At 46.4% G+C, this 21,378-nt stretch overlaps 1 protein-coding gene across 3 annotated transcripts in view; it reads right to left on the reverse strand.

Annotated features, from left to right (window-relative positions):
• Nucleotides 1-737: 737 nt before the first annotated feature.
• The window catches only part of TTI1 (TELO2 interacting protein 1), a 44,400-nt gene continuing 23,759 nt past the window's right edge, over nucleotides 738-21,378 (reverse strand). For 2 of the 3 annotated variants that reach the window (XM_046678354.1, XM_046678353.1), the window contains 5 exons: nucleotides 18,991-19,139; nucleotides 15,583-15,723; nucleotides 13,390-13,594; nucleotides 13,011-13,098; nucleotides 738-1,452 (listed from right to left, as the gene is read on the reverse strand). In XM_046678354.1, coding sequence (XP_046534310.1) covers nucleotides 1,269-1,452; nucleotides 13,011-13,098; nucleotides 13,390-13,594; nucleotides 15,583-15,723; nucleotides 18,991-19,139 — 767 coding nt within the window. In that variant the 3' untranslated portion in view covers nucleotides 738-1,268. The remainder of the gene's footprint in view (nucleotides 1,453-13,010; nucleotides 13,099-13,389; nucleotides 13,595-15,582; nucleotides 15,724-18,990; nucleotides 19,140-21,378) is intronic. The other variant, XR_006891039.1, reaches the window with a different exon arrangement.

Below are 21,378 nucleotides of genomic sequence, written 5' to 3' on the forward strand. Positions count from 1 at the left end.
ACAGGAAATACAAGTGACAGGAGTCCGTGAACGACCCCCAGGGATGTAATCAGTAAATCCAGACTGTGGGAAATGCTGTAGGATAAATGACCTTGCTTCCTCAGCAAAAAACTTACGGGGAAAAGAAAAGAAAGGTGGAGGGGGAATCTATAAATTAAAAGAGATTTATTAAGGGACATATTGATAACAGTAAAGTACATATCTTATTTGGATCCTGATTCAAACACACTGGGGAAATCTAAACACTGACTGAATACAATATTAAAGGACCATTGTTAATTTTTTAGGTGTGATAATGCTATTGTGGTTGCATGCTAAAAAAAGGTTTGGATATGACATCTGGGAGTTGCTTCAAAATAACCCAGAGGCTGGGTGGTGGTGGGGAGGGGAGTGGCAGGGGGAGAAGCAGAGCAGCGTGTGCTGGAAAGTGGCAGCTGGGTTATGGGTACCTGGGGCTTCAAACAAGCTCTGTATACTAGGAACCAGAATACAAAGTTAAAAAAGCTAATCTCCTGCTTTTTAAAAGGTATCCAGAACATCTTCCTGAGTGTTTTGGCCTCGGGGAGGGAAACCAGCTGTCTGGGGAGCAAGGAGGGGAGACTTACTTTTTACTGCATCTGTTTTGGACTGCTTGGATTTCAGATCATGGCTCCTCATTATCCATTCAAAAACATAAACTCATTCTTAAAAAGTCACCCAATTTAAGCAACAACCTTCAAAGTGAGCTCTTGATCATCTTTTCATCCAAGAAGTGCCTTTATTTCATTTTCTTCCAAAGAACAGGTTAGGTGCCACGGGTTAGTTCCACCTCATGATTTGAGGAGTGCAGGGCTGTTCTGAAGGCTCCTGGACGTGTGACGGTTCCACGTGGTCCTCAGGCACTCAGAGGACACATGTGATGCGGAGTACAGGCCCACGTGTCCTTAAGCTCTCCGGTGTGGGTGTGCTGGTGTGGAGTGGCCTGTGAGGCGGCTGGGGCTGCAGAGATGGTAAACTAAGGAGTTAAGCCCTTAGAGCCGCCAGACAATGTCATTTGAAAACACCAGGTATGAAATATAAATAACAGTTGGCTACTTTCCTTTAATCCAATTTCTAAGCATTTGTGTGATCGATCAATTTATAAATTGATCAGCTGTCTAACCCACCTTTGAAGTCTTCTCTGCTGCTGCCACCACCGCCTTCGGCTAGGGTGGGGTCAGCCCCATGTCCTAGGAAGGGGTGGGGGAGGGCTCCCCTGGCGCCTGCTTGCCCCTGGGGGAGGGGCGGGGTCACTGCAGCTCCCGGAGCAGGCGGAGCACGTTGGCGGAGTATGGGTTCTGCTGCTCGGTGGCTCCCTGGAACCGCACAGGATGGAGGCTGGGGTGGGGGGGTGTGAACTGCATGGGACAGTAAAGTTCGTTCAGGAGGAACCAGGTGGAGTCCGGGTCTGCTTTCATCAAGTGGAGGAAAACGCTGCGAAGAGACGAAAAGGAGTGAGGGGGCCTGGGGGAGGAGAGGCCGCTTACTGGGCTTTCTGGAAGAAACTGATGATAATGTCAAACCACTTCCAAGAGCAGAACAAACTCACTTTAGTTCATAAGACAAGGCCATTTGGATGGTCCAAAGCCTAACAGAAATAGAGGCAGAGTTTCATATCCATTGACACAGGGAAGAAAAGTAATTAGTCTGAGTAGAACAATATTGACATCAAACAAGCGCTTGGCAAAGAAACTGGTTAAGTTCTGGGATGTAAAGCAGGAATTTCCAGAAAGAAGAAAACTAACAGTGCCCCCCTTCATTACAGGATCCAGTCGGCTCACAGGACAGCCACAGAGCAAGGGCTCCCTGTCCTGCGTGGGGACCCTGGGTAAGCCCAAAACCTCGGAGGCTCCAGGTCCTCATCTGCGGCCCTCCAGCTCGCTGGTGAACTCTGTAGTTGGCCTCTTTCTGGCCACTGAGAGCCATGGACTCTTGGTGGTCTGAACACGCTTCTACAGGGATCAAACCCAGTTATTCTCCTAGGGCAGGACCACCTGAGCCCGGCCCTGTGAGCTTTGGCAGAGGCAGAGCACTGGTGTCCTACATAAGACATGGACAGAGCTGAAGGGCCCGGGCCACCTGACACCATAGGGTCACCAAGCGTGAGGTTCTTTGTCTTGGTCTGAACTGTGGGGTCACAACCCTTTCCTCGTATCCGCTCTTATCCCATTTCCAAACAATCAAACACGTGCCCAGGACCACTGCACTGGGCAGTCCAAGGGTAAACTTCATACACCTGGCCACTCTGCAATTCAGAATCTGGCTTTTCACTCCCAGGAAGGGCAAGGCCCTCCCCTAGCTGGCTCCCTCTGGGCCATCCTGCCCATCTCAACTCATGTATCACCTGCTTGGAAGAGTTGGCCTTCTTGGACTGTTTTGCCTAGGTGGTTGCCCCTTATTTTTCTCTTTCAGGACAGCCTTCCTAGCATTTATCAACTACTTGTCTACTGGCCATCTTCCTTCCCCACAATACAAGCCCCTGAGGGCAGGGACCATGGTTCACTGCTGCATCCCAGACACCTAGATGGCACATGGTAAGCCCTCAACAGACACTTGATTGAACAGGTTCTTATATTTGATAAGTGACTTACTATGCTGCACACTAATGACCGGATGACATCCCTCTCTGGAATATTTACATTCTATAAAAGGATCCAAAGGAAAGGTCAATGCTCACCCCCAAGGAAGCACTAAGGAACGTTACTAACAGGATTCACGTTAACGCAGACATCACCAGCTTTGTGGCTATGGGAGATTACTCAACCTGGTCTCAGTTTCCTCCTTGCTAAAAATGGAGGGTGTACTTCACTCAGGCTTTTGCTGAGCTTTAAAGGAGAAAACACAGATCTAGCCTCAGCCAGCGTCTAGCACATGCGATCCCTGTCTACTTGAGTGGACAGTATCTGTCGATGGATCACATTTTATTCTTGACCACCATTCCTAGCAGCCTCTCCCATACTGTTGGGCATCAAACAGGAACCTAAACTCGTGCTAAATGGAGCTCAGTTCTGGTTTTTAATTTCGTTAATCTGAAAAACCTGTGCCCTCAGGAGATCTGGGTCTTAGCTCAGTGAAGCCAGTTCTGCTTTCTTCCTCGCGTTTAACAGACATGTGCTGAGGAGCAAGGGGGCAGATGGAGGGGGCACTTTAAGATTTTTTCTGGCCTGTTTTGTGCCTAAATAATTTAAGTTTTCATTACTTAGGATGATCTTATGTTTATAAGCTCAGCAGCAGTTGCTGCAGGAGTGATTAGAATATTCTAATTCATCGTTTCCACTTCACGGCAGAAAGGAGATGGGGCCTGCGTGGGAGACAATTTTTGTTTAAAAACAAAAATATCTTTGATAATTAGAGTGGCAAGGGAAGTGATTAAAAAATGCACCAAAAAATGGGAGGCGGATTTCTATTTACACGTGACACAGCTGACAGTTTTCCCTAGTGCCAAAGTCTGTTAGAATGCAAGGGGTTTCTCTCTTTTTTTTTCCTTTCAAGAACTGGAACAATTTCTCAAGCTACAGCACAGCACACTCTCAGCTTCAAGGAGTATTTTGATCTGGGCAACACCCAGCAAAGTAGTACCATGGCCCAGTTCAGCCACAGCTCTGCTCTGACTTACACGGTGTGAAAACACAGCAATGCTCATTTTCTGAGTCCTTTCTAACATGCTAAATGCAGATGTTGTATTTGTTGGCAGGAAAAGAAAGGAAGCCACTCTTTTTCCCCTGGGAGATTTCTAAATAAAATGCTAACAGGGAAGCAAAAAAAAAAAAAGTGTGCAAAGTTCACTTTCTTTTATTAAGTGGGAGTCAAACTCTTGGAAGAATTATTTTGGGTCTCACTTCTTAGCTCTTAAAGGGGTAGACTCCCCCGAATGGCAGGCAACAATGCAGGTTCCTTCTTCCACCTCTGTGGCTTGGAGCAAATTATTTTGCCTCCATGAACCTGTTTCCTCTTTCTCCAAAAGAAGATGATCACACCTGCCCCACCCTCCTCACAGGTTTGTTCCTAGGCTCTAAGGAGGAAAACACTTTGAAGTGTATAGTAAAAGCACTTCCTTCCAGAGAGCGTGTGTGCGTCTGAGGAATAATCATCACCACCAACCCTAGCAGCATCACCATGGCACAGAAAATTCCCAGATACTCTGAAAAGGGCAAAACATTTGTCTTTTGTTTTACTCATAATTTTCTTCATACTGTCTTGGTGGGGGGGTCCCAGTTCTCAGCCAGTGGGGGTTCTCATTTCGCCCATTATTTTCAGGAAGAAATGAATGCAGTATTCTTTGCCCTCTGCATGCCTGAAGTTGGGAGCAAATACCGTGCCATGCAACCACGCGCTGGCAGGTGTAGCTGTGTTCTTGCTTGGCAAAAGGCATGGGACCCGCTGAACTCTAAATGCCGACAAATTCTCAACCTGGACCCTTGTTTGCTTTAAGCCCCTGGGAGCTGAGCCTGTGACCCAGGAAGTCTTGTCTGAGTGCTCAGTGGCAGAGCTTTGCTCCAAACTCTGGGACCACTTTATCCTGGGGCCAGTTCCTGCCTATCTTGAGCTGGGGAGAGGGGCTCCCAGAGAGGAAAGACTTCAAAAGCCTTTTTGCATCATCAAAAGCCAGAAGACAAGCACAGGACCTCTGCTTTGAAGTGACTGGGGTAACTGACTGGAAAATGTTCCAAATACATCTTGAGACACGGCAGAGATGGCTGCTGAAATTGCCAAATGGCCAGCTCCATCTTTTTTCAAACACTTTAAAAAATATATATGTACACTATTTAACTCCTGCACAAAAATTTCTTTCTCCTTCCCCCAGGCCCAAATCAGTGGCTCCAGGGAGCACAGTTATCAAGAGATTATCTGGTCCCCAGAGTTTCAGGAGGCACTCAGCTGTGCCTCATGCCTCCGAGTGTCCTGGGGGGAGTGATTATCTCTCAATAACCTGTAGGGCTGTGTAGCTTAAATGATAACTTGACTTTAAAAAATTTAGAACTCGCCGTTAGGCAGTTTCTAAGCAACCTCTGTTTCCATGGCAAAGAAGCCTGGTGTTTATACTGATTTTTCACTTAAAATGCGGTTTTATTGAATTTCACTTCATGCAGGCAGCCATTTCCCTGCACTTCAGCCCTATCTACAATTGGTGGGCATCAGTAAGAACCTAATAAACTCCAGACACCAAACCAAGAGCAGCGGCTCATTCCTTTATGATCAATATCGAGGTGCTCCGAGTGACAAGGCTGGGGGTGAGGTGGCCCGGGAAGGTAGGAAATGTGCTACTAGAATCTGGTCAGCTAGGTGAGGGTCCCATCTCTTGGTGGTTTACCAAAGGTTTACAGCACCTGGTCCAGCCTAGGCACTGTGCTGGGCACGTGGGATACAAAGATGGATGGACAAATGCTCTGGCCTCAAGCCTCCCTGTCTGGTGGGGAGGACAGACTAATCACAGGGGCCCACGATGCAACGTGGAGAAGGCTGTGCTAGAAGTCATGCGTGGGGTGGAGCTGTGGAAGGATTCCTGAGGAGGGGACACTGGGGTGTATCAGATCAGTTCGAAGGTCCCTTCTAGCTCCAACAGTCCACAGCAGTTCTCAAGCATGGGTGCTGGGTCATAGCCCCTTGCCTCCTAAATGTGGCAAAACCCAAAAGAAACCTCTTTGCTGCAGATGCAGATATGACAGAGTGTGTCCTCACCATCTTGGTCTAGACAACATCTGCTCAAAAGGAGCTCTAGAAAACTGCAGCCGACGGAGGCCCAGCGAAGCTAAATAAACTGTAACTGCAACGCAGAGCTTCCAGCTCTCCCGGGTGACAGGCTATTCTTTCTCCGTCAATTACTTGCTTGAGGGATCTGCTGCTCCTTGTCTCTTTCTGGATTTATAAAATGCTCTCATGAGCTGTCTGCATAAATGCCAGTGGTAAAGAACTTGTGGCTTTGTGATTTGTTTATTTATTTATTTATTTAGGGTTTCTAAAGAAGTTATTCAGGGATGTCTCCTTAGGAACATGATATAGGCTGTCTCTACATGGGCATGACTCAATAGAATCGGAAAATAAACTCAGTTGTTGGAGAGTAGCCATGTCCACAAAGTTATTTTAGCTTCCCTCTTATTCCCTCTCTGGCAGAACAGCCTCCACGCTCTTCTTTTTTCTGGCCATCTCTTCTCCCATGACTCCGTACACGCTGATGCTACAAATGAGGCTGTGTGTGTTTCCTTCTAAACAAATGGATGCTCAGGGTGTCGACGTGTCCTAGCCAGCAAGCAGTGGGGCAATGTTTCTATACTCAGTAATTTACTCTAATGGGTCTCAGTTCATTGGTTAAACAGTATTTCAAGCCTGTCCTTTCTTGCTATTCAATTTAGCTATCTTCCCCTGCATGGAGGTCATTTTTTGTTTCTAAATGTTGGAAATGGAGGATTATGACTTGAAGCCACGATTTAGTCTCCAAATAAATACGACCAATTATCTTTGCAACTATACATACTTGTTACACTTAACTATATTTACCTGTTCAAAACCATTCATTTATCAATCTAACTCCAAACCGTATATTCACACAGAGACCAATATTAGAAATATTTAAATGCAAGGGGACAGGATTTAAAACCATAAACACCAGTAGAAGCTTACGATGCTAATCGCGCCCCTGAAGTACCACAAGACAAAGTATCATAAATGCAGTGGAATGACTCCATTGCTTTGTGCATATTTAAAAAGATATGGCACTGAGAGGACCAATCTGTTACAGACAATTCAAAAATAAGCCAGAACTTAGAAGGGTTTAAATCCCATGGGGGCAGGATTTAAAAGCAGCCCCTTCCATCTGGCCAGCTCTCTCGCCTCCAGGCCCCCTGCAGGCCTAGATCCCATGAGAACACCTCCTGGGTGCCAATTTCAAAGTGGCCCCATGCAATGGCTGACCTGGGCCTTGGCCTGGCTGGCTGTACTCTCAGCCACACGCAGTGTTTCCTGCTCCTCCCTGGAAGAGTCATAACCTTGAAGATAAAGACATCTTCGTAGCAGCCTGCCTATTTTGCCCCCTCCCTGCTTCCTGTAACTGCTTTCCTGTAACCCACACTTTGGCACTAAGCCAGCAGCCTCCACTGATGGATGCTGTAAGAATCAGCTCTGGGAAATGTACTTCTGTGTTGACTGCAGGCACGTTAGGGATATTAGCCACAACAGTACCCAATGTTCTTCTAAGACGACCCATGGAGAAATTTTCCTAGGGTTCAGTGCCAAGGAAAGCTGTGCTTCTTTCTGAAAAGCTTCCTTTCCTCATTCCAGTAATGACTGGAAGCTGCACGACAGGTGCACTTCCCTCTTTGCTGTGAGGAAGCCCAGAGCCATAAAAGGCTCCTCTCTAGTCAGGGTGCAGAGCGCTGTCTGCACTTTATATACTAAGCTCAACTCCGGCTTCACCTTGTTTTCTCTCTTATTATTTTTCCCTTTTAAAAATTTTCTTCATTTCTTATTTCTCTTGATGCCCTAGGCCTTTTATGGAATAAGGAGGAAGTTTAAATAATGATAAAATCTACTACTTACTGACTTTTTACTCTGTGCTGATATTTTGTGCTAAAGAATGATATAGATGTTACTGAATCCTTGTAATAATTTTATTGGGTGGAAAATAACTGATATGCTTATTCTAGCCTTGTAGACGAGGAAACTGAGACTCTGAGAAGTAAATCTATTTACCCAAGGTTACACTGCAACTGAGCAGCAACGTGAGGCCAACTCCAACTTGGTATTCATCTTTGAAATCTTTCAACCCTCAACACAGTCCTTGGCTCTTTTAAATAAAGAGATATATATTAAGAGAATTGAGGCCATTTCCCTGGCTACCTCACTTGGTACAGAGATCAATCATCACACTCAGTCCAGCCACTTAGCTGCTCAGGACAGACCATAGGCCCTGCAAAGTGATGAAACAGTTACCCTGTGGTCTGCCAAGGCTCTTGATATCTGAAATCCACTTTGTGCTGGTGGTCCAGCTACGAGGAGCATTAAGAGCATCCTGGTTCCCGAGCCAGCATGGTATGTACAGCGCATGCACACCCCCCCCACCTTTCCCACTGGGTGGTAAAACAGTTGACCCTGGCAGATTGTCAATCACACGACACACCTAGGTAGCAGGGAAAGGATGGGTAGTATTTGATTTAAGTAGCACAGAGGTCCCTGCCTTCAGATCGGAAACCTGGCAACCCACTTTGTTTGTTATCTGCATGGCAGATGTCTCTTATCTTTGACACCAGGAAATCATGCCTATATAGGCACAGCGAACAGCTTTAGATCTGAGTGTATTTTTAGAACAATGAGCCTGGAAAAGAAAAACAGCAATGCCTGTCAAAAGATGGATAATAGGAAAGCTAACTACTTGGGTCTGGATTTGTCAACTATTAATCAAATGTCAAAAGGAAAAATATGAGGAGTGCTCTCATTTCCATGCTGGGTACAATCTGAGGGGGAAACAGCTCTGCAGCCCAAGCTCAAACAAACTGCCCACACCGTTTAAGGGGACGAGCTACTAATTTCAAGCTCAGCTGAACTAAAGGATCACCTCTGCGGCTCCTGACCCGTTCAAATATAATAGGCCCATGTGTGGGTAAAGAGAGGAGTTGGGGCTCTGACGGGGATGAAATGAACCAGCCTGTGCCAGTCTGTGTTCGTCCAGGGCTTGAAGGCACTGGCTGGTTCTTTGATGGGCGAATCCTACTGCTAGAAAGAAAGCGAGGAAGTCAGTCAGTAAATGAACCTTCAAACCTAGTCCTGACTTCTCATGCAAAGGGCAGTAGGGGGAGGCGGCACAATTAACATGAAAAAGATCACATTCTGAGGCGAAAACCTCTGTTCAAATTTCAGTATAGATGAAGCAGGCTTACCACAAGAAATACCATGCCCAAGTGTACATGCGTATGTACAACATATACATAATACATATGTTTGGCATATCTATATACATCCCACATAGGTTTGTGTACACACATCAATATACCTCTGGAACATAAGCAGTGTAGGGCAGAGGGCTCCTCTCTCTTGCTCCCCTCTACTTTCAGTGCCTAGAACAGTGCCTGGCACATAGAAGCTCCTCAGTGATCAGCAGAATGAATGAACGCTGAATGGACTCCCTCACCTATGAATGCAACTCATCTGCACAAGGACTCTGGGAGGAAGGTGTTATCACCATCCCAGGTTATAGAGGAAGGAAATGAGGCACAAGGAAACTAAGTCGTTTGCTCAAGGTCATGGAGCCAGCAAGATCTGAACCGAGGTTTGTCCACTTCCAAGACTGGTGCCCTTTGCCTTCATATACAATGGTCAGGCAGGGGAAGCTGGGAGGGTGCCCTTCCTCCCCCCACCCTGCCCCCAAACACACATCAAGGACTCCAGCATCCAAGACCTGCACATACTACCTGCTGGCACCCTGCATCCCTACCTCCATTCTGGGGTTGGCAGGTGGAGGTAGGCCTGGAGCTGGAGACCAAGTGGCCTAAAAGCATTGTTCCTCCATTGTGAACACCTGTTGGGCATGGACTTCCTCTTTTTAAAACTAGGTATTGCCTCCTTTGTTCCTTTCAGCCTAAGGGTGGAAGATCCACTGGATGATTTAAGATCTCCCTGCAAAAGAGAGGGACTCTCCGAGGCTGCTCAGACATAGGCCCAAGGAGTGTGGTTTTAACGGAGCTGAGTTGAACCAGGCTGAGAGCATGTACTGGCTTCAACGAAAAACACAGAAATTTGGGGTATGCGCTCTCATCTCAAATTCCTTTCATGTATGGGAAGGAAAGCTCCATTGCCAGAAAGCACAGAACTGTGGAGGCCCACTGCATGCTGGGAGATATCTTGGGGGCCACTTGGGAATTTAAATGAGTTAAGTTTGCCTCTGCCATGGCTGAGCTGGAGGCGTGGCTGACATGACCTGTTATTTTGTGATCCAGTGCTTACCCTCAAGGACACTGCCTTATTTACAGCTTGTGGTAGGCTGAGCCCTCCTCCCACCCCAAATATGATTTTCTCATTTATTATCCATTGAAGTTATTTAACTAGATGGACTTTGGGGAGCTGGTATTTTTCTTGCATAGCCAGTTAACAGTGACACCTGGTGGTAACATACAGCAAGGTTGTACCCTGCCTGTACCCCCACCCCTCCCCTAAGTTGCAAGATTTATGCCCCTCCTCACAAGGCACATTCGCTAGACAAAAGCATTAAACTGGAATGGCATCCCCGTTCTGAGCATTTACAGCCTCAGTTATATCAACCACCCCCTGATCAATTTCCATTTCTAGAGTTTACAGCCTGGACGTAAAAGCCTGCCACGAAGGCTATATTTAATATGAGAAATTAAAAAAGCAAACACAGCCTTGGTCATTCTTCTGAATCAGGAAAAGCAAACAGGAGGAAGGAAAAACCCAAATGTATGGACACAGAGAGGAACTTTTCATGGAGCTGCTGAGTTTGCCTCCATACCAACTCGAGGGAGGCTGTCCCTCAGAGGTCTCAATGCCCACCTGCCAGACCCGGTGGGCTGCTCACCCACCAGCCCTCACAGTCGTCCTCACCAGCCCTGTCAGATGGAGGGGCATCTGCCCCGGGTTGGACACTCACCAGCTCTGAGAGCTCTGGCTTTACTGGCTCTTCCAAGTACGGAGCTGAGGCTGGAGTGATTGTAACCCTCTGGCCATAGACCTTCCTCTTGGGCCCTGGAAACGAACACAACAGCCCTCTCTTCTCCCAGGAGTGGGTGGGGGTGTCACTGACCACTGAGGGGTAACACTGAGGAGCAGGAGTGGAAGCAGGGGGCCAGCGAGGGGGCTTCCACAGTCATTCAGGTAAGAGATGAGGGAGGCCTGGCCTGATCTGGTGGCTTGGAGGTAAAGAGAAGCAGACAGTTTGAAGAGAGATTCTGCAAGTTAGGTAGACAGGCTTTACTTCTGGACTGGATGTGGGGTGTGAAGGAAAGAGGAGAATTAGAGACAAACAGCTGGATGGGTGGTGAGTCCCTCTGCTCACTCAGGGACCTCTTTATCAGTCCTGCATCCCTGCATTTCGGTGCGGATCGGCCCACCCATCTCCCTCTCTGCACTCGGTAAGGAGGCTCACAAAGAGACCAGGCTTCCCATTGTCTCAGGCTTCCTCTCCCATTTAGAGAGCTTATTAATTTCTGAATCAAGATGCCAAATCAGCTCCTCATCAAGGACAACACTGATTTTTTCCCCTGACTTCAAAATAAGTTTGCAGATGATGTGTTTGTGAAGCAATCAACCTTGCACTTCCTCCCCTCCCAGCCCGTCAAGAGGGAGGTCATCTGACTCCACACGGAACAAACGAACGAACGGAATGCGGAGGAGCAAACAAAGGCGCTGCAGTCAAGAGGTCTGGCCGCATGCTCCTCCTCGAGAGGCACCGGGAATGCAACTCAACTCAACTCAGCAAGGTCCCACTCCAGGTTTAATTGCTATCAGCAGCAAAAGAGAAAATTAGAAATGAAAAGATAATGAACTGTGAATATTAGCTTGTTTGATGGGTCTAAACTGGAAGGACGGGTAGGTATGGGGTGGGTGTAGAAAAAGTAGAATGGGACAGGAAATGTGAAAATCAGATCTTTATAATTCTTGGTTGTAACAAACACAAAAGAATTTACTTCAAGATGAGTTCATTATGTTCCTGAATTGTACTTTAAATCACAGCACGATCAGCTTCAGGGACACTGCCCAGGGAAGGACTATTTTCACCCTAAGTTGGTTCTTTGAGGAATAAGAATGTCTGGGGATAAGAAGCTGGTTGGGATGTGTGCCCCTGTGCTCAAGAAACCATGACTGATTCTGGGCCTAGGGGATGTGACGGGAAAGAGACAGAAAGAAAAAAAGGAACTGGGGAAATCAAGAGCAAAAAATTGCAAAGGACAATAAATCAATTCAAAAAGATATTTCCATCACTCACAGAGTGCAAGGTTTATAAGGGAGCAAGTCTGCTTTCCTCATTTCACAGTCAGAGCAGCCTTTCAGTCCTTCAGGAAAGAGATGACTCCTACCCCCCAAGGAAGATCAGGGATGCGTTACCAGAAGCCTAAGAAGGGGGAGGGACTGTTTCTTTGCTCTGGGACGTGGAGTTGCAGGGCCCAGAGCAGTACACAATGCCAGGTCGGCCAGGCAAGCTTTTGCTCCAGCAGCAGACGCCCAGGGGATGGCAGTTCCAGGGTGCAGGCAGCTCCCAGCTGGAGGAGAGCTGGGGAAAGGGGGACAGAACGCCTTCTGCGTCTCAAGCCTGGGAAACGCTGCTGCGCTCAGAGTTTTAGCTTTTGAGAAAAATCCTTTAGGACTCAAGGAACCAACATAGCTTCTTCCGTTAGACGTGCTACAGCCGTTCTCGAATAAGCAAAACTCTTGGAAATTAGAATCACACAATTTCAGAGTCAGTTAAGGAACTATAAGCCATTAGTCCAGTGGTTCTTAACGTTTCTTGGTTCATAGACCCCTATTATAATTAGATGAATGGTGCAGACTCTGTCTGGAAAAAGGCACGTATGTGTCTGCTTGCACACACCCAACTTTGCATACAATTTGCGAGGGTTCACAGCGCCTGACACCCAGTTAAGACGCTCTGTGGAGTCAAGGTATGCCAGCTCAGTAACCTGATGCTTTCGCTTTGAGGAGGAGAGAGCTGAGGCCCACAGAGGTGCCAGGTCACTTGGTCACCAGAGGAGTAGGGCCTAGAAGCAGACTGCCCCCCAACCAGGAGAGTGCTTTGTTCCCTCCAGCACACTGTCTTTCTGCTTTTTGCCCCTTTGGAATTGTTGCTGACACTGCAGCAGAGGAAAAGGTTACTTGAAAGAGAAATGCGTCTAGTAAAAATACCATCTCTAGAGTTGGCACAGTTAAAGAAATCATCTTAACCTGGCAAGAAGAGAGAGGAGAGCAGAGATGCCTCAACTCTGCTCACCATTAGCAAATCATCTATAATTTAGAACAAACGTAAAGAGATGCGGGTGATCAAGCAGACGTACCTCCTGGCAGCCTCTTGTAATTTCACGGGCTGTTTGGCGCTGAGGTAAATCAAGCAGGCGGCAGCCACTTTATTCAGGTCACCCTCACCTGCAGGGAGGAAAAACAAAACAAGCATTGGCCCTCAGACTTCATTTGGGACGAGCAGTAACCAAATGCTATCTGAGGAAACTGGAACAGCTAGGCAGGATGCTGTGGGCTCTTTAGTCCACCCAGCAAGTCAAAAAACACATCAAGGTAAATGGACAAATAGGGCCAAAGTAAGACTGAAGGATGCGCACGTGAAGAGACACGAGGGGAGCACGAGTAAGCAGAGTGCAATAGCGAGGGTGAGACAGAAGGCACAGTGTGTCTGTCCAGGTGAGACTGGCTAGTACCTACCTAGGTCCAGTTTCTCGCAGAGGGGGCCCAGGCCCTGCAAGACAGCCAGCTGCAACTTGAAGGCCAGCGTATGGGAGTAAACTGGTCCAGCCCTGGCACTGACGGGAGCCTGGGTGACCAAGGAGCCAGCCAGCTTTGGCAGGACATCTTTGCAGAACCGACTCCTTAGAAAATCGCCACACTTGCCTCCCAGGGTACGCAAAACCTGCAGAAACAGCCCCCAACCTGGTGACTGAACATTGCCAAGGCAGCAAGACAGCTAAAGAGTGTTTGGTACTTCAATTTCATCTAGGTCTCTGCTCGAAAAAAATAGAATTACTGCTGTTAATTCCTTGCCTATGGTTTGTGATTCTGACAGTTATGAATTCGGAGGTCTCTGCTCCAAAGGCATGGCTGATTCTATCCATAAATACAGATTACATGGAGAATAATTCAAAGGAATTTTGAGTTGGATGAATAATATGATTAATACCTTGATTTTCCTCCTCTTTTTGTTAAAAAAAAAGAAGAGCTTAAAGCAGTTCACACAGATCATCTCTTGAATCTTCCTAACATCCTTTGAGAAAAGACTTGTGCTTTTAACTCTAGCTGGCTGAGCAAACACAAACACGAGGCCCCGCTGCTGCCACATGTGGGCACTGGGAGGACAACGGGGGCCGAGGTCCCTTGGCTGAGACAGGGCAGGGCCCCCAGAGGTCAGAGGGGAGTCAGAGTTCCTTGGGTTCCATTGCACAATCTCTAATGTGCATCACCCTCATTCCATCTTTCCCAACAGGCGGTTTCTTTGCATGTCTCGTTTTGAACTTTCTCTGGCAGAACATATTGAAACGTTTTGCCCCGCTGCACAAGACTGAGTATCCAGGATAATAGGACTTTCTTTAAAAATTGGTAAGCAAGGCATAACCAACACAGAAGTGTTTGCCGACTTTGCAGAGAATGAGGTGCTTATTTCAGGTCCCTCAGCTGGACTGCATGAGGCATTGCAGACCGCGGGTGTCGTCAGCATGCCTGGGCATGGAAAAGCAGCCTCGGTTACAGCGCACACATCTTTATATTTTTTCATTTTTTTATGCTTGCTAGCATTTCAGATAACCTATTAATTTTCACAAAGGAAAACAGCACATGTGAATAAGATTTAGCAAGACCTCCCTCCCCTCCCCGCTTCCCCACCTCCCTCCTTCCCTTCCTTACTCCCCACTACGCGGTTGCAAGCATGTGTCATTTTGCGTGTTTTGCTTTGGAAAAAAATACTAACAATTTTATGTTTTAAGCGTAAGCTTGCATTTTGGTCCAGTATACGCTGAAGAATCTTACAGAAAACCAAAGTACTTTGCCAAGCACATTAGTTGCATTCCTGGCTTCATTTTACATCCCTACGCATCTTTTTGCTTTGCCTCATCTTGCTCACCTACTTCTAATTTATGTCAGCTTGCCATGGTAAATGTATCTCCATAGGTTGCCTTAAGTGCTTTTCAGAACAAGGAAAGATATAAATAAATAAGCTAAAATATGTGTGCTAATATAAGCCAAACTAAGTCAGGGAGAAGAATATCTGATATATACAGGGCTTTTAACTTTTCAAAGCATTTCACCAACTAGTCCTGCTTTATCCTTGAAAACAACACCATGAGAAAGGTGGATTAGGTGTTCCTAAGCCCTATCTGAAAATCAGTGCTCATGGGCTTTGCCCAACGTCACCTGACTGGGCAGAGGATGCCCATTCCCAGAACCTTGGCCCCTTCACCTTGACTCTTGTGCAGTGCTAAGAACATGGGCATGAACTCACACATCTAGGTTCTATCACTTACTAGCTGTGTGATCTTGAGAAGATTCTGTAACTCCTCTGAGCTAGTTTCATCCTCTGTCAAAAATGGGGATAACAGTATCTACCTTGCAAGGTTGTTGTAAGCAGACGAGCTCAAATGTGGGGAAGTACCAAGCACACTGCCTGGTCCACAGTAGATGCTCAATAAATAGTGGTGGTCCTTTTCATCTACTAGTTGACCCTGCTTCAAATTCAAGAGGAATCTGACTTTTATTTTCTTCTTTGTGCTTTCTTTATTTTTCTATACTTTCTTCAAGGTATGCACTGCAATCAGATAAAAAGAGAACCAATCCCAAAAGGCAGTGGAGAGCTCTGTGCTTACTACCCTTGCTGCCTATGATGGACGGTGGTGGGCATCAGTGCAGTACCTTGAAGGCTCTGAGTACCGCCAGGGGGTCATCGTTGGTGAGTCGGCGCACGAGTGAGGGCCAGGTCCGATGAGCCAAGGGAAGGAGCTGGTTCTTGTGGGACTGTAGAACTACCACACACAGATCCAGTACATCCAAGACCTGAAAGAAAAGAAGACATGGTTTCAGCAGATAGTCAAGGCTGGAAACCAGATACCTGGGATTAAGTCACCATTTTAAAAGGATAAAATCTGGAAACCTTAACTGAATAAATATTTACTGACTACATGCCAAGCACTTGCTAGGTACTGCAGGGGAGACACAGGAACAAAATAGATATGTTTCCTTGCCTTCATGGGGCTTACGGTCAACTGGAGAAAGACCTTAATTAGGTAACACCCAAATAAAGGGATGATTTACCAACTGTGACTCGTGCTAAGAAGGAAAGTAAAGAGTGAAGTGCAAAGAAACTAAAGGGAGGGATCTAAACCATACAGACCCTTGGGAGAGCTTCTCTGGGGAAGTAACTTCTAAAAGCAGACATAAGGGATGAGTAGGAGTTAGCCATGTAACGAGTGAGTGTTCCCACAACTGGAAAGAGCAATGAGGAAGACCCAGAGCGGGGAGAGCTTGCAGTGTGGAGCGTGACAGAGGAGGGGTAAGATGGTGCTGGACCATGAAGAATTTTTTATTTTCTACTAAGTGCAGTGGGGAACCATCAAAATGTTTTAAGCAGGAAAGTGTGACGTGATACAATTCATGTTTTAAAAAGGTCATTTCAGCCTGCTGAGTGGAGAAGGGACTTGAAACAGAAGAGAGAAGAAGTGAGGGGCCCTTTAGGAAGTCATGGCACATGTCCACATGAGAGGAGGAAAGAGATGTAGCCACGTGATGGTGGCAGAGGAGTAAAAGGATTTGAGATCTGTAAGTCAAAGGATTTGAGAGCTGTTTTGGACATGAAATGGCTTAAACTGCTGAAGGACTTGATATTAGGGAGATGAAGAGAGGTGTCAAAAAGTGCTGCTTGGGTTCAGGCTTAGCAACTGAATTGATGCAGGTGCTATTTAATGAGACAGGAGCAATGGAGGAGGAGTAAATTGAGAGGCTGGATGAGATCAAGCTCTGTTACTTCGAAATGGAGAGGTCATGTAGGCAGCTGAGATACAGGCCAATCTTAGAAGAAACGTGTGGAGCAGCCTAGATGTAAAGTGGATTTTCTACCTTCCCTGAGAATGCGTTTCCTAATTTCTCGTATCTCAAAGCTCACTGAAAAGTAACAGCCTGCGTCAGTGTCACAGGCAGTGGTCACCACGATGACCTCACAGATGGGCCCACCTTCACTGAGCAGATGAGCGTGCACATCCGAATCAGAAAGACAGCGGGAAGTCCGCTAACACCGAGCAGTAAAACCTTCTCGGATGCCTACTACGTGCTGGTCACACTGAGACCGAACAGAAACAAAGAACACAAGAGGCCCTGCCCTCGAGGGGTGAAGAGTTGGGCAGGGGAGTAACAGGAAGCTCAGGGTAAGTGGAGAGTAGAGCAGTATCATGGAAACGGTTTTGGTATCACTGACTGGCTTTGAATTTGAGTTCGGTCACTAACTGGGCAAGTTACATCCTACTTCATTGACTCAAAGATGCACATTTCCCCTCTGCCTGGAACATTCTTCTCTCTGCCACTGCCCCTTTGCACAGCTGGCTCCTTCTCAGCCTTTAAGTCTCAGCTTAAATGCTGCCACCTCAGAGAGCCCTCCCTGACCACCTGGTCTAAATCAGAATGTGAGCTGTGTCTCATTCAACAGCATCTGGTACAGAGTAGGGTCCTAACCCATGTTTGCTAAATGGGTGAATTTCTATTTTCTATCATAGAACCCGCTTATTACCTTCAGAGCATTTGCTCCTCTTGTGTGTGTTTGTGTATCACCTCTTTCCCCAAAAGAGGCAGGAAGTTCTGTGAAGAAAGGGATCACGTCTGTTTCATTTCTTTCTAGAACCCTCTGTCTGACCTGTAGCAGTCCTCAACAAGCATTCATGAATGAATGAATGAGGGAGTGGATATGCCATGCCTGATGCTAATTGTTTCATATTTATAATCAACAACCTGGTGAGACAGGTGCCATCACCTCCATTTACAGATGAAGAAGCTGAGGCTTAAAAAGCTGAATTAACTGACTCAAGGTCACAGAGGCAGAGCCAGGATTTGAACTTGGGTATGTAAGTCTGACTCCAGTGTTGATGCTTTCAGTCACTATAGTGTGTATACTGATGCTACAGAGCCTCCATAAAATGGAAGACCCTCAGCACATGCATCAACCAGACACCTACAGTAAAGCCTTGCATGCAGTGGGCACTCAGAAAGTGCTTGCTGAATGGAACAACAGATGACCGCTAAGAAGTTCCTCTGGGAAAACTAATCAAATTCCGCAAGACAGAGGCCCCGAGATTTGAGATAATCTGTGGATCAGGGTTTCCTAGCCCACCACCCCCTAGCAGGGCACGGAGCTCCCATGAGTAACGGTAATTCACTGAGGCAGTTGTGTCTCTCACTCCCGCTTGGGAGTGGGGAGGACTGGGCCAGGCTGCCTTGTTCTCCTTCTGGTATAAGATCTTCTCCCAGGTGATTCTGAAAGCCCTGTCCACAAGCCCACCTGGCCCCACTGTCCTGTTATTGGAGTCACTACTGTAATAGTTTAAGTCCCTGCTGATGGGGATGCTACTTGGAAATCTGCCAGCAAAGAAAGATGCTTACATCTTACTAAGAAAAGTCTTGGTGTTTTTCCTAGGATGAACATGGGAACAGAAACAGAGATAAGGGCTAGCATCAGGCTTGGAAGAATGATCACTTTAAAGTATTTAAACCTGCATCCCAGGTTAAGTCGGCTCAGAAAATGATATCCTTTCCAAAGCATATGACTTTCTTTCCCTTGGAGATTCAGTGAATCTCCAAAACTTGGTGGTTTTTTTTTTTTTTTAAAGATTTTATTTTTTTCCTTTTTCTCCCCAAAGCCCCCCGGTACATAGTTGTATATTCTTTGTTGTGGGTCCTTCTAGTTGTGGCATGTGGGACGCTGCCTCAGCGTGGTCTGATGAGCAGTGCCATGTCCGCGCCCAGGATTCGAACCAACGAAACACTGGGCCGCCTGCAGCGGAGCGCGCGAACTTAACCACTCGGCCACGGGGCCAGCCCCAAAACTTGGTGGTTTTTAATTCCACAAAGAGGACTCAGCTCCCTTTTGGTATCTGAGCTGATATGGAAAGACGTAAGACTGTCATCCCACAGATAAATTCCTCTTGATGTCTTCTCTTGGCCACCACACATGGACCAGGAGATAAGAGCAGCTACTTGCTCATGTGTGGAGTCACTGCCAACCAGACCAAACCTTGGCTCTGCTGCTCTGTGGATGCAGGGAAAAGGCCATGCACTGACCTTCAAGCGGATTTTCAGATTTTTATCTGACAACAAGTGGATGCAGCGTTCCATCACATCCGTGGCGATCTGGATGTGCACGGGCAGTGGTGGTTCCATATCGGGTCGGGTGTCATTCTCTTCCAATTTGGGAGGGTCTGCCTGCTCCTCTGGAAAAAGAGCATAACCGGGGATAGGGTTTTATGAGAGATGCCCCACTTCAACTTGCTCTCCCACCTTAGACCCAGCAACAGGACTTATGAGGGAGAACGTCTAGGAACTGATCCTAAGGAAGCCACACGAAATTTGGGTCAAGCTATGAGTCAAGATATTCACCACAGGATTAATTGTAACAGCTAAAACCCGGGGGCAAACCCCCCCTGTATCCACTCAGGGGGAGTGGTTCTATAAACCAGGGTACATCCATTCAATGACACATTATGAGGGCCCTAAAATGTCTCTGTACCAAGGGCTTTAATGACAAGAGAAAATGTTCATGAAATAACATTGTGTTAAAAAGAGAAAAGCAGGATACAAAATTGCATACACAGCGTGAGCACTATTATATAAATTTTTGCATGGAAGGAAGTACAAGCAAACATGAAGAGAGATGAGGTCATGAGATAAAATATGAATTCTTTTCCTATACTTTTGCTCTCTTCTAAGTTTCCATTAATGAATATTTAACACAAGAGGACACGTTCTAACTTGGAGTCCTGAGGTTGAGCAGGCTGGCCTTTCCTCTGCCCTTTACCCTCCTTCCATTCTTCTTGGTTCATCCTTTCACTAAAGTGGGTACATGTCTGTCTTCTCTGCCAGCCTGTGAGGTCTTCTGGTGGCCATGATCAAGCCTTACTTCTCTGTGTTTGAGAGAGAATACCAGGACAGCTTGGTGTGATACACAGGGATGGGGTTTGGTCAGAAGTTGGTTCAAGTCTTGCCTCCACAACCTACTAGCAACTCCTCTCACATTCCCTCATCTGAAAAACAGGGGTATAGCATGCATGCCTCATTTGCTTGTTGACTTGAACGAGACGACCGTCACCAGCGATGTCACTCTTTCACTGCCTAGAGGGCTGTGCCGCATGAGAAGGTGCAAGTTTGTAAATTAAAACAACAAAAAGACTTGAGAGTTGGGAGAAACCCAGGCCAAAATCCTTACCCTGAAAAACTTCTGTGGATCTGTTTAGAGCCTCCAGCCCTGCTCTACTCCCCCGATACCAGCTGCGCTCCCTTCCCCTGAGCTGAGCACTGCTGCCTTCACTTTTTGCCATTTTAGTTTCCTCTGCCGGAACAACAGAATCTTACAATAGAGGCCACACCTGTTTCTAACAGATGTTAAAAAGATAAATGAAAATGCATTTGTGGAAGGCTTGGATTTCTCAGAGAAAGGGACCTCAGATTGCAAGGTGCTTTTATTGTGGTTAAAACAAAAATGCATGTCGAATCAACATTGAGCCAAACATTCTTTATAATGCCAAGTGTGTGGCTGTACTTGATGAATGATAATTCTAAGAATGATAAGGCTGTGCTTTCTTCCCAGAGGAGGATTTGTTGTTTGAAATTCACCTATTGCAGAATGTTTTTAGAGAGATGTGGATTTTTAGGTTATTGGGAAAAAGATTTGATTCATTCAGTCTGCTCCTAGTGAACATCAACTAGAACCAGAAGATGCTAATCGTGAAAGAATAGATTCATTGGCAATGCTAGAATTTCAAACAAGAATGGCAAATCTGGATTACGAGGGATCAAGATGCCTCCCCTTCTTCAGGGTTTCCAGGTTTGGGCGAGGGCGCAGTTCAGGAAGGGATTGGGTTGGCTCAAGAAACAAAACTGAGAAGAAAAAGCCTGTCAGATTTCTGATCAGAAAACTCTGTCCTTGGGGAGAGCAGTGACTCCACTCTGCGTAAATCATTATTTGGGCCCTGTGATGCTTCCCGGTTACTCAGAAGGAATTTGTTAGTTAGCTGCTCTGAGCTACTATTTCCTGTTATCCTGGAAGTATTGGCTTCAGTTCACCACAGTCTCAGAGTAGAAATTGCCAAAAATAAAAAAAGGAAATCTGCTCGATTCCAACCTAACAAACTAATTTGGGACTCAGTTCGATTTAGGAGAGTTCTGAGACCACCAAGCTCATTATGACTTGGCATTTTATATTTGCTGAGGAGACTCTAATAATTTATTAATCCTTCCATGACCTGAAGCTCCAGATTGAGCTTGTGAATAAAACAACAGGCCAGAACTTCAACTAGCCTGAACTCCCTTCTCCTTTATCATATAAATTGGTAAGAAAAACACTGAAATCTCCTCCCACCAATAAATAAATGGACAAAACATATGAATAAACAATGAGCATAAGAAAAAAATTGTTAGGAAAGAAGCATATAGAAAGATGCTTAACCTTGCCAG

The sequence above is a fragment of the Equus quagga genome, chromosome 12 (assembly GCF_021613505.1).
Source record: "Equus quagga isolate Etosha38 chromosome 12, UCLA_HA_Equagga_1.0, whole genome shotgun sequence".
NCBI classification, from domain to species: domain Eukaryota; kingdom Metazoa; phylum Chordata; class Mammalia; order Perissodactyla; family Equidae; genus Equus; species Equus quagga.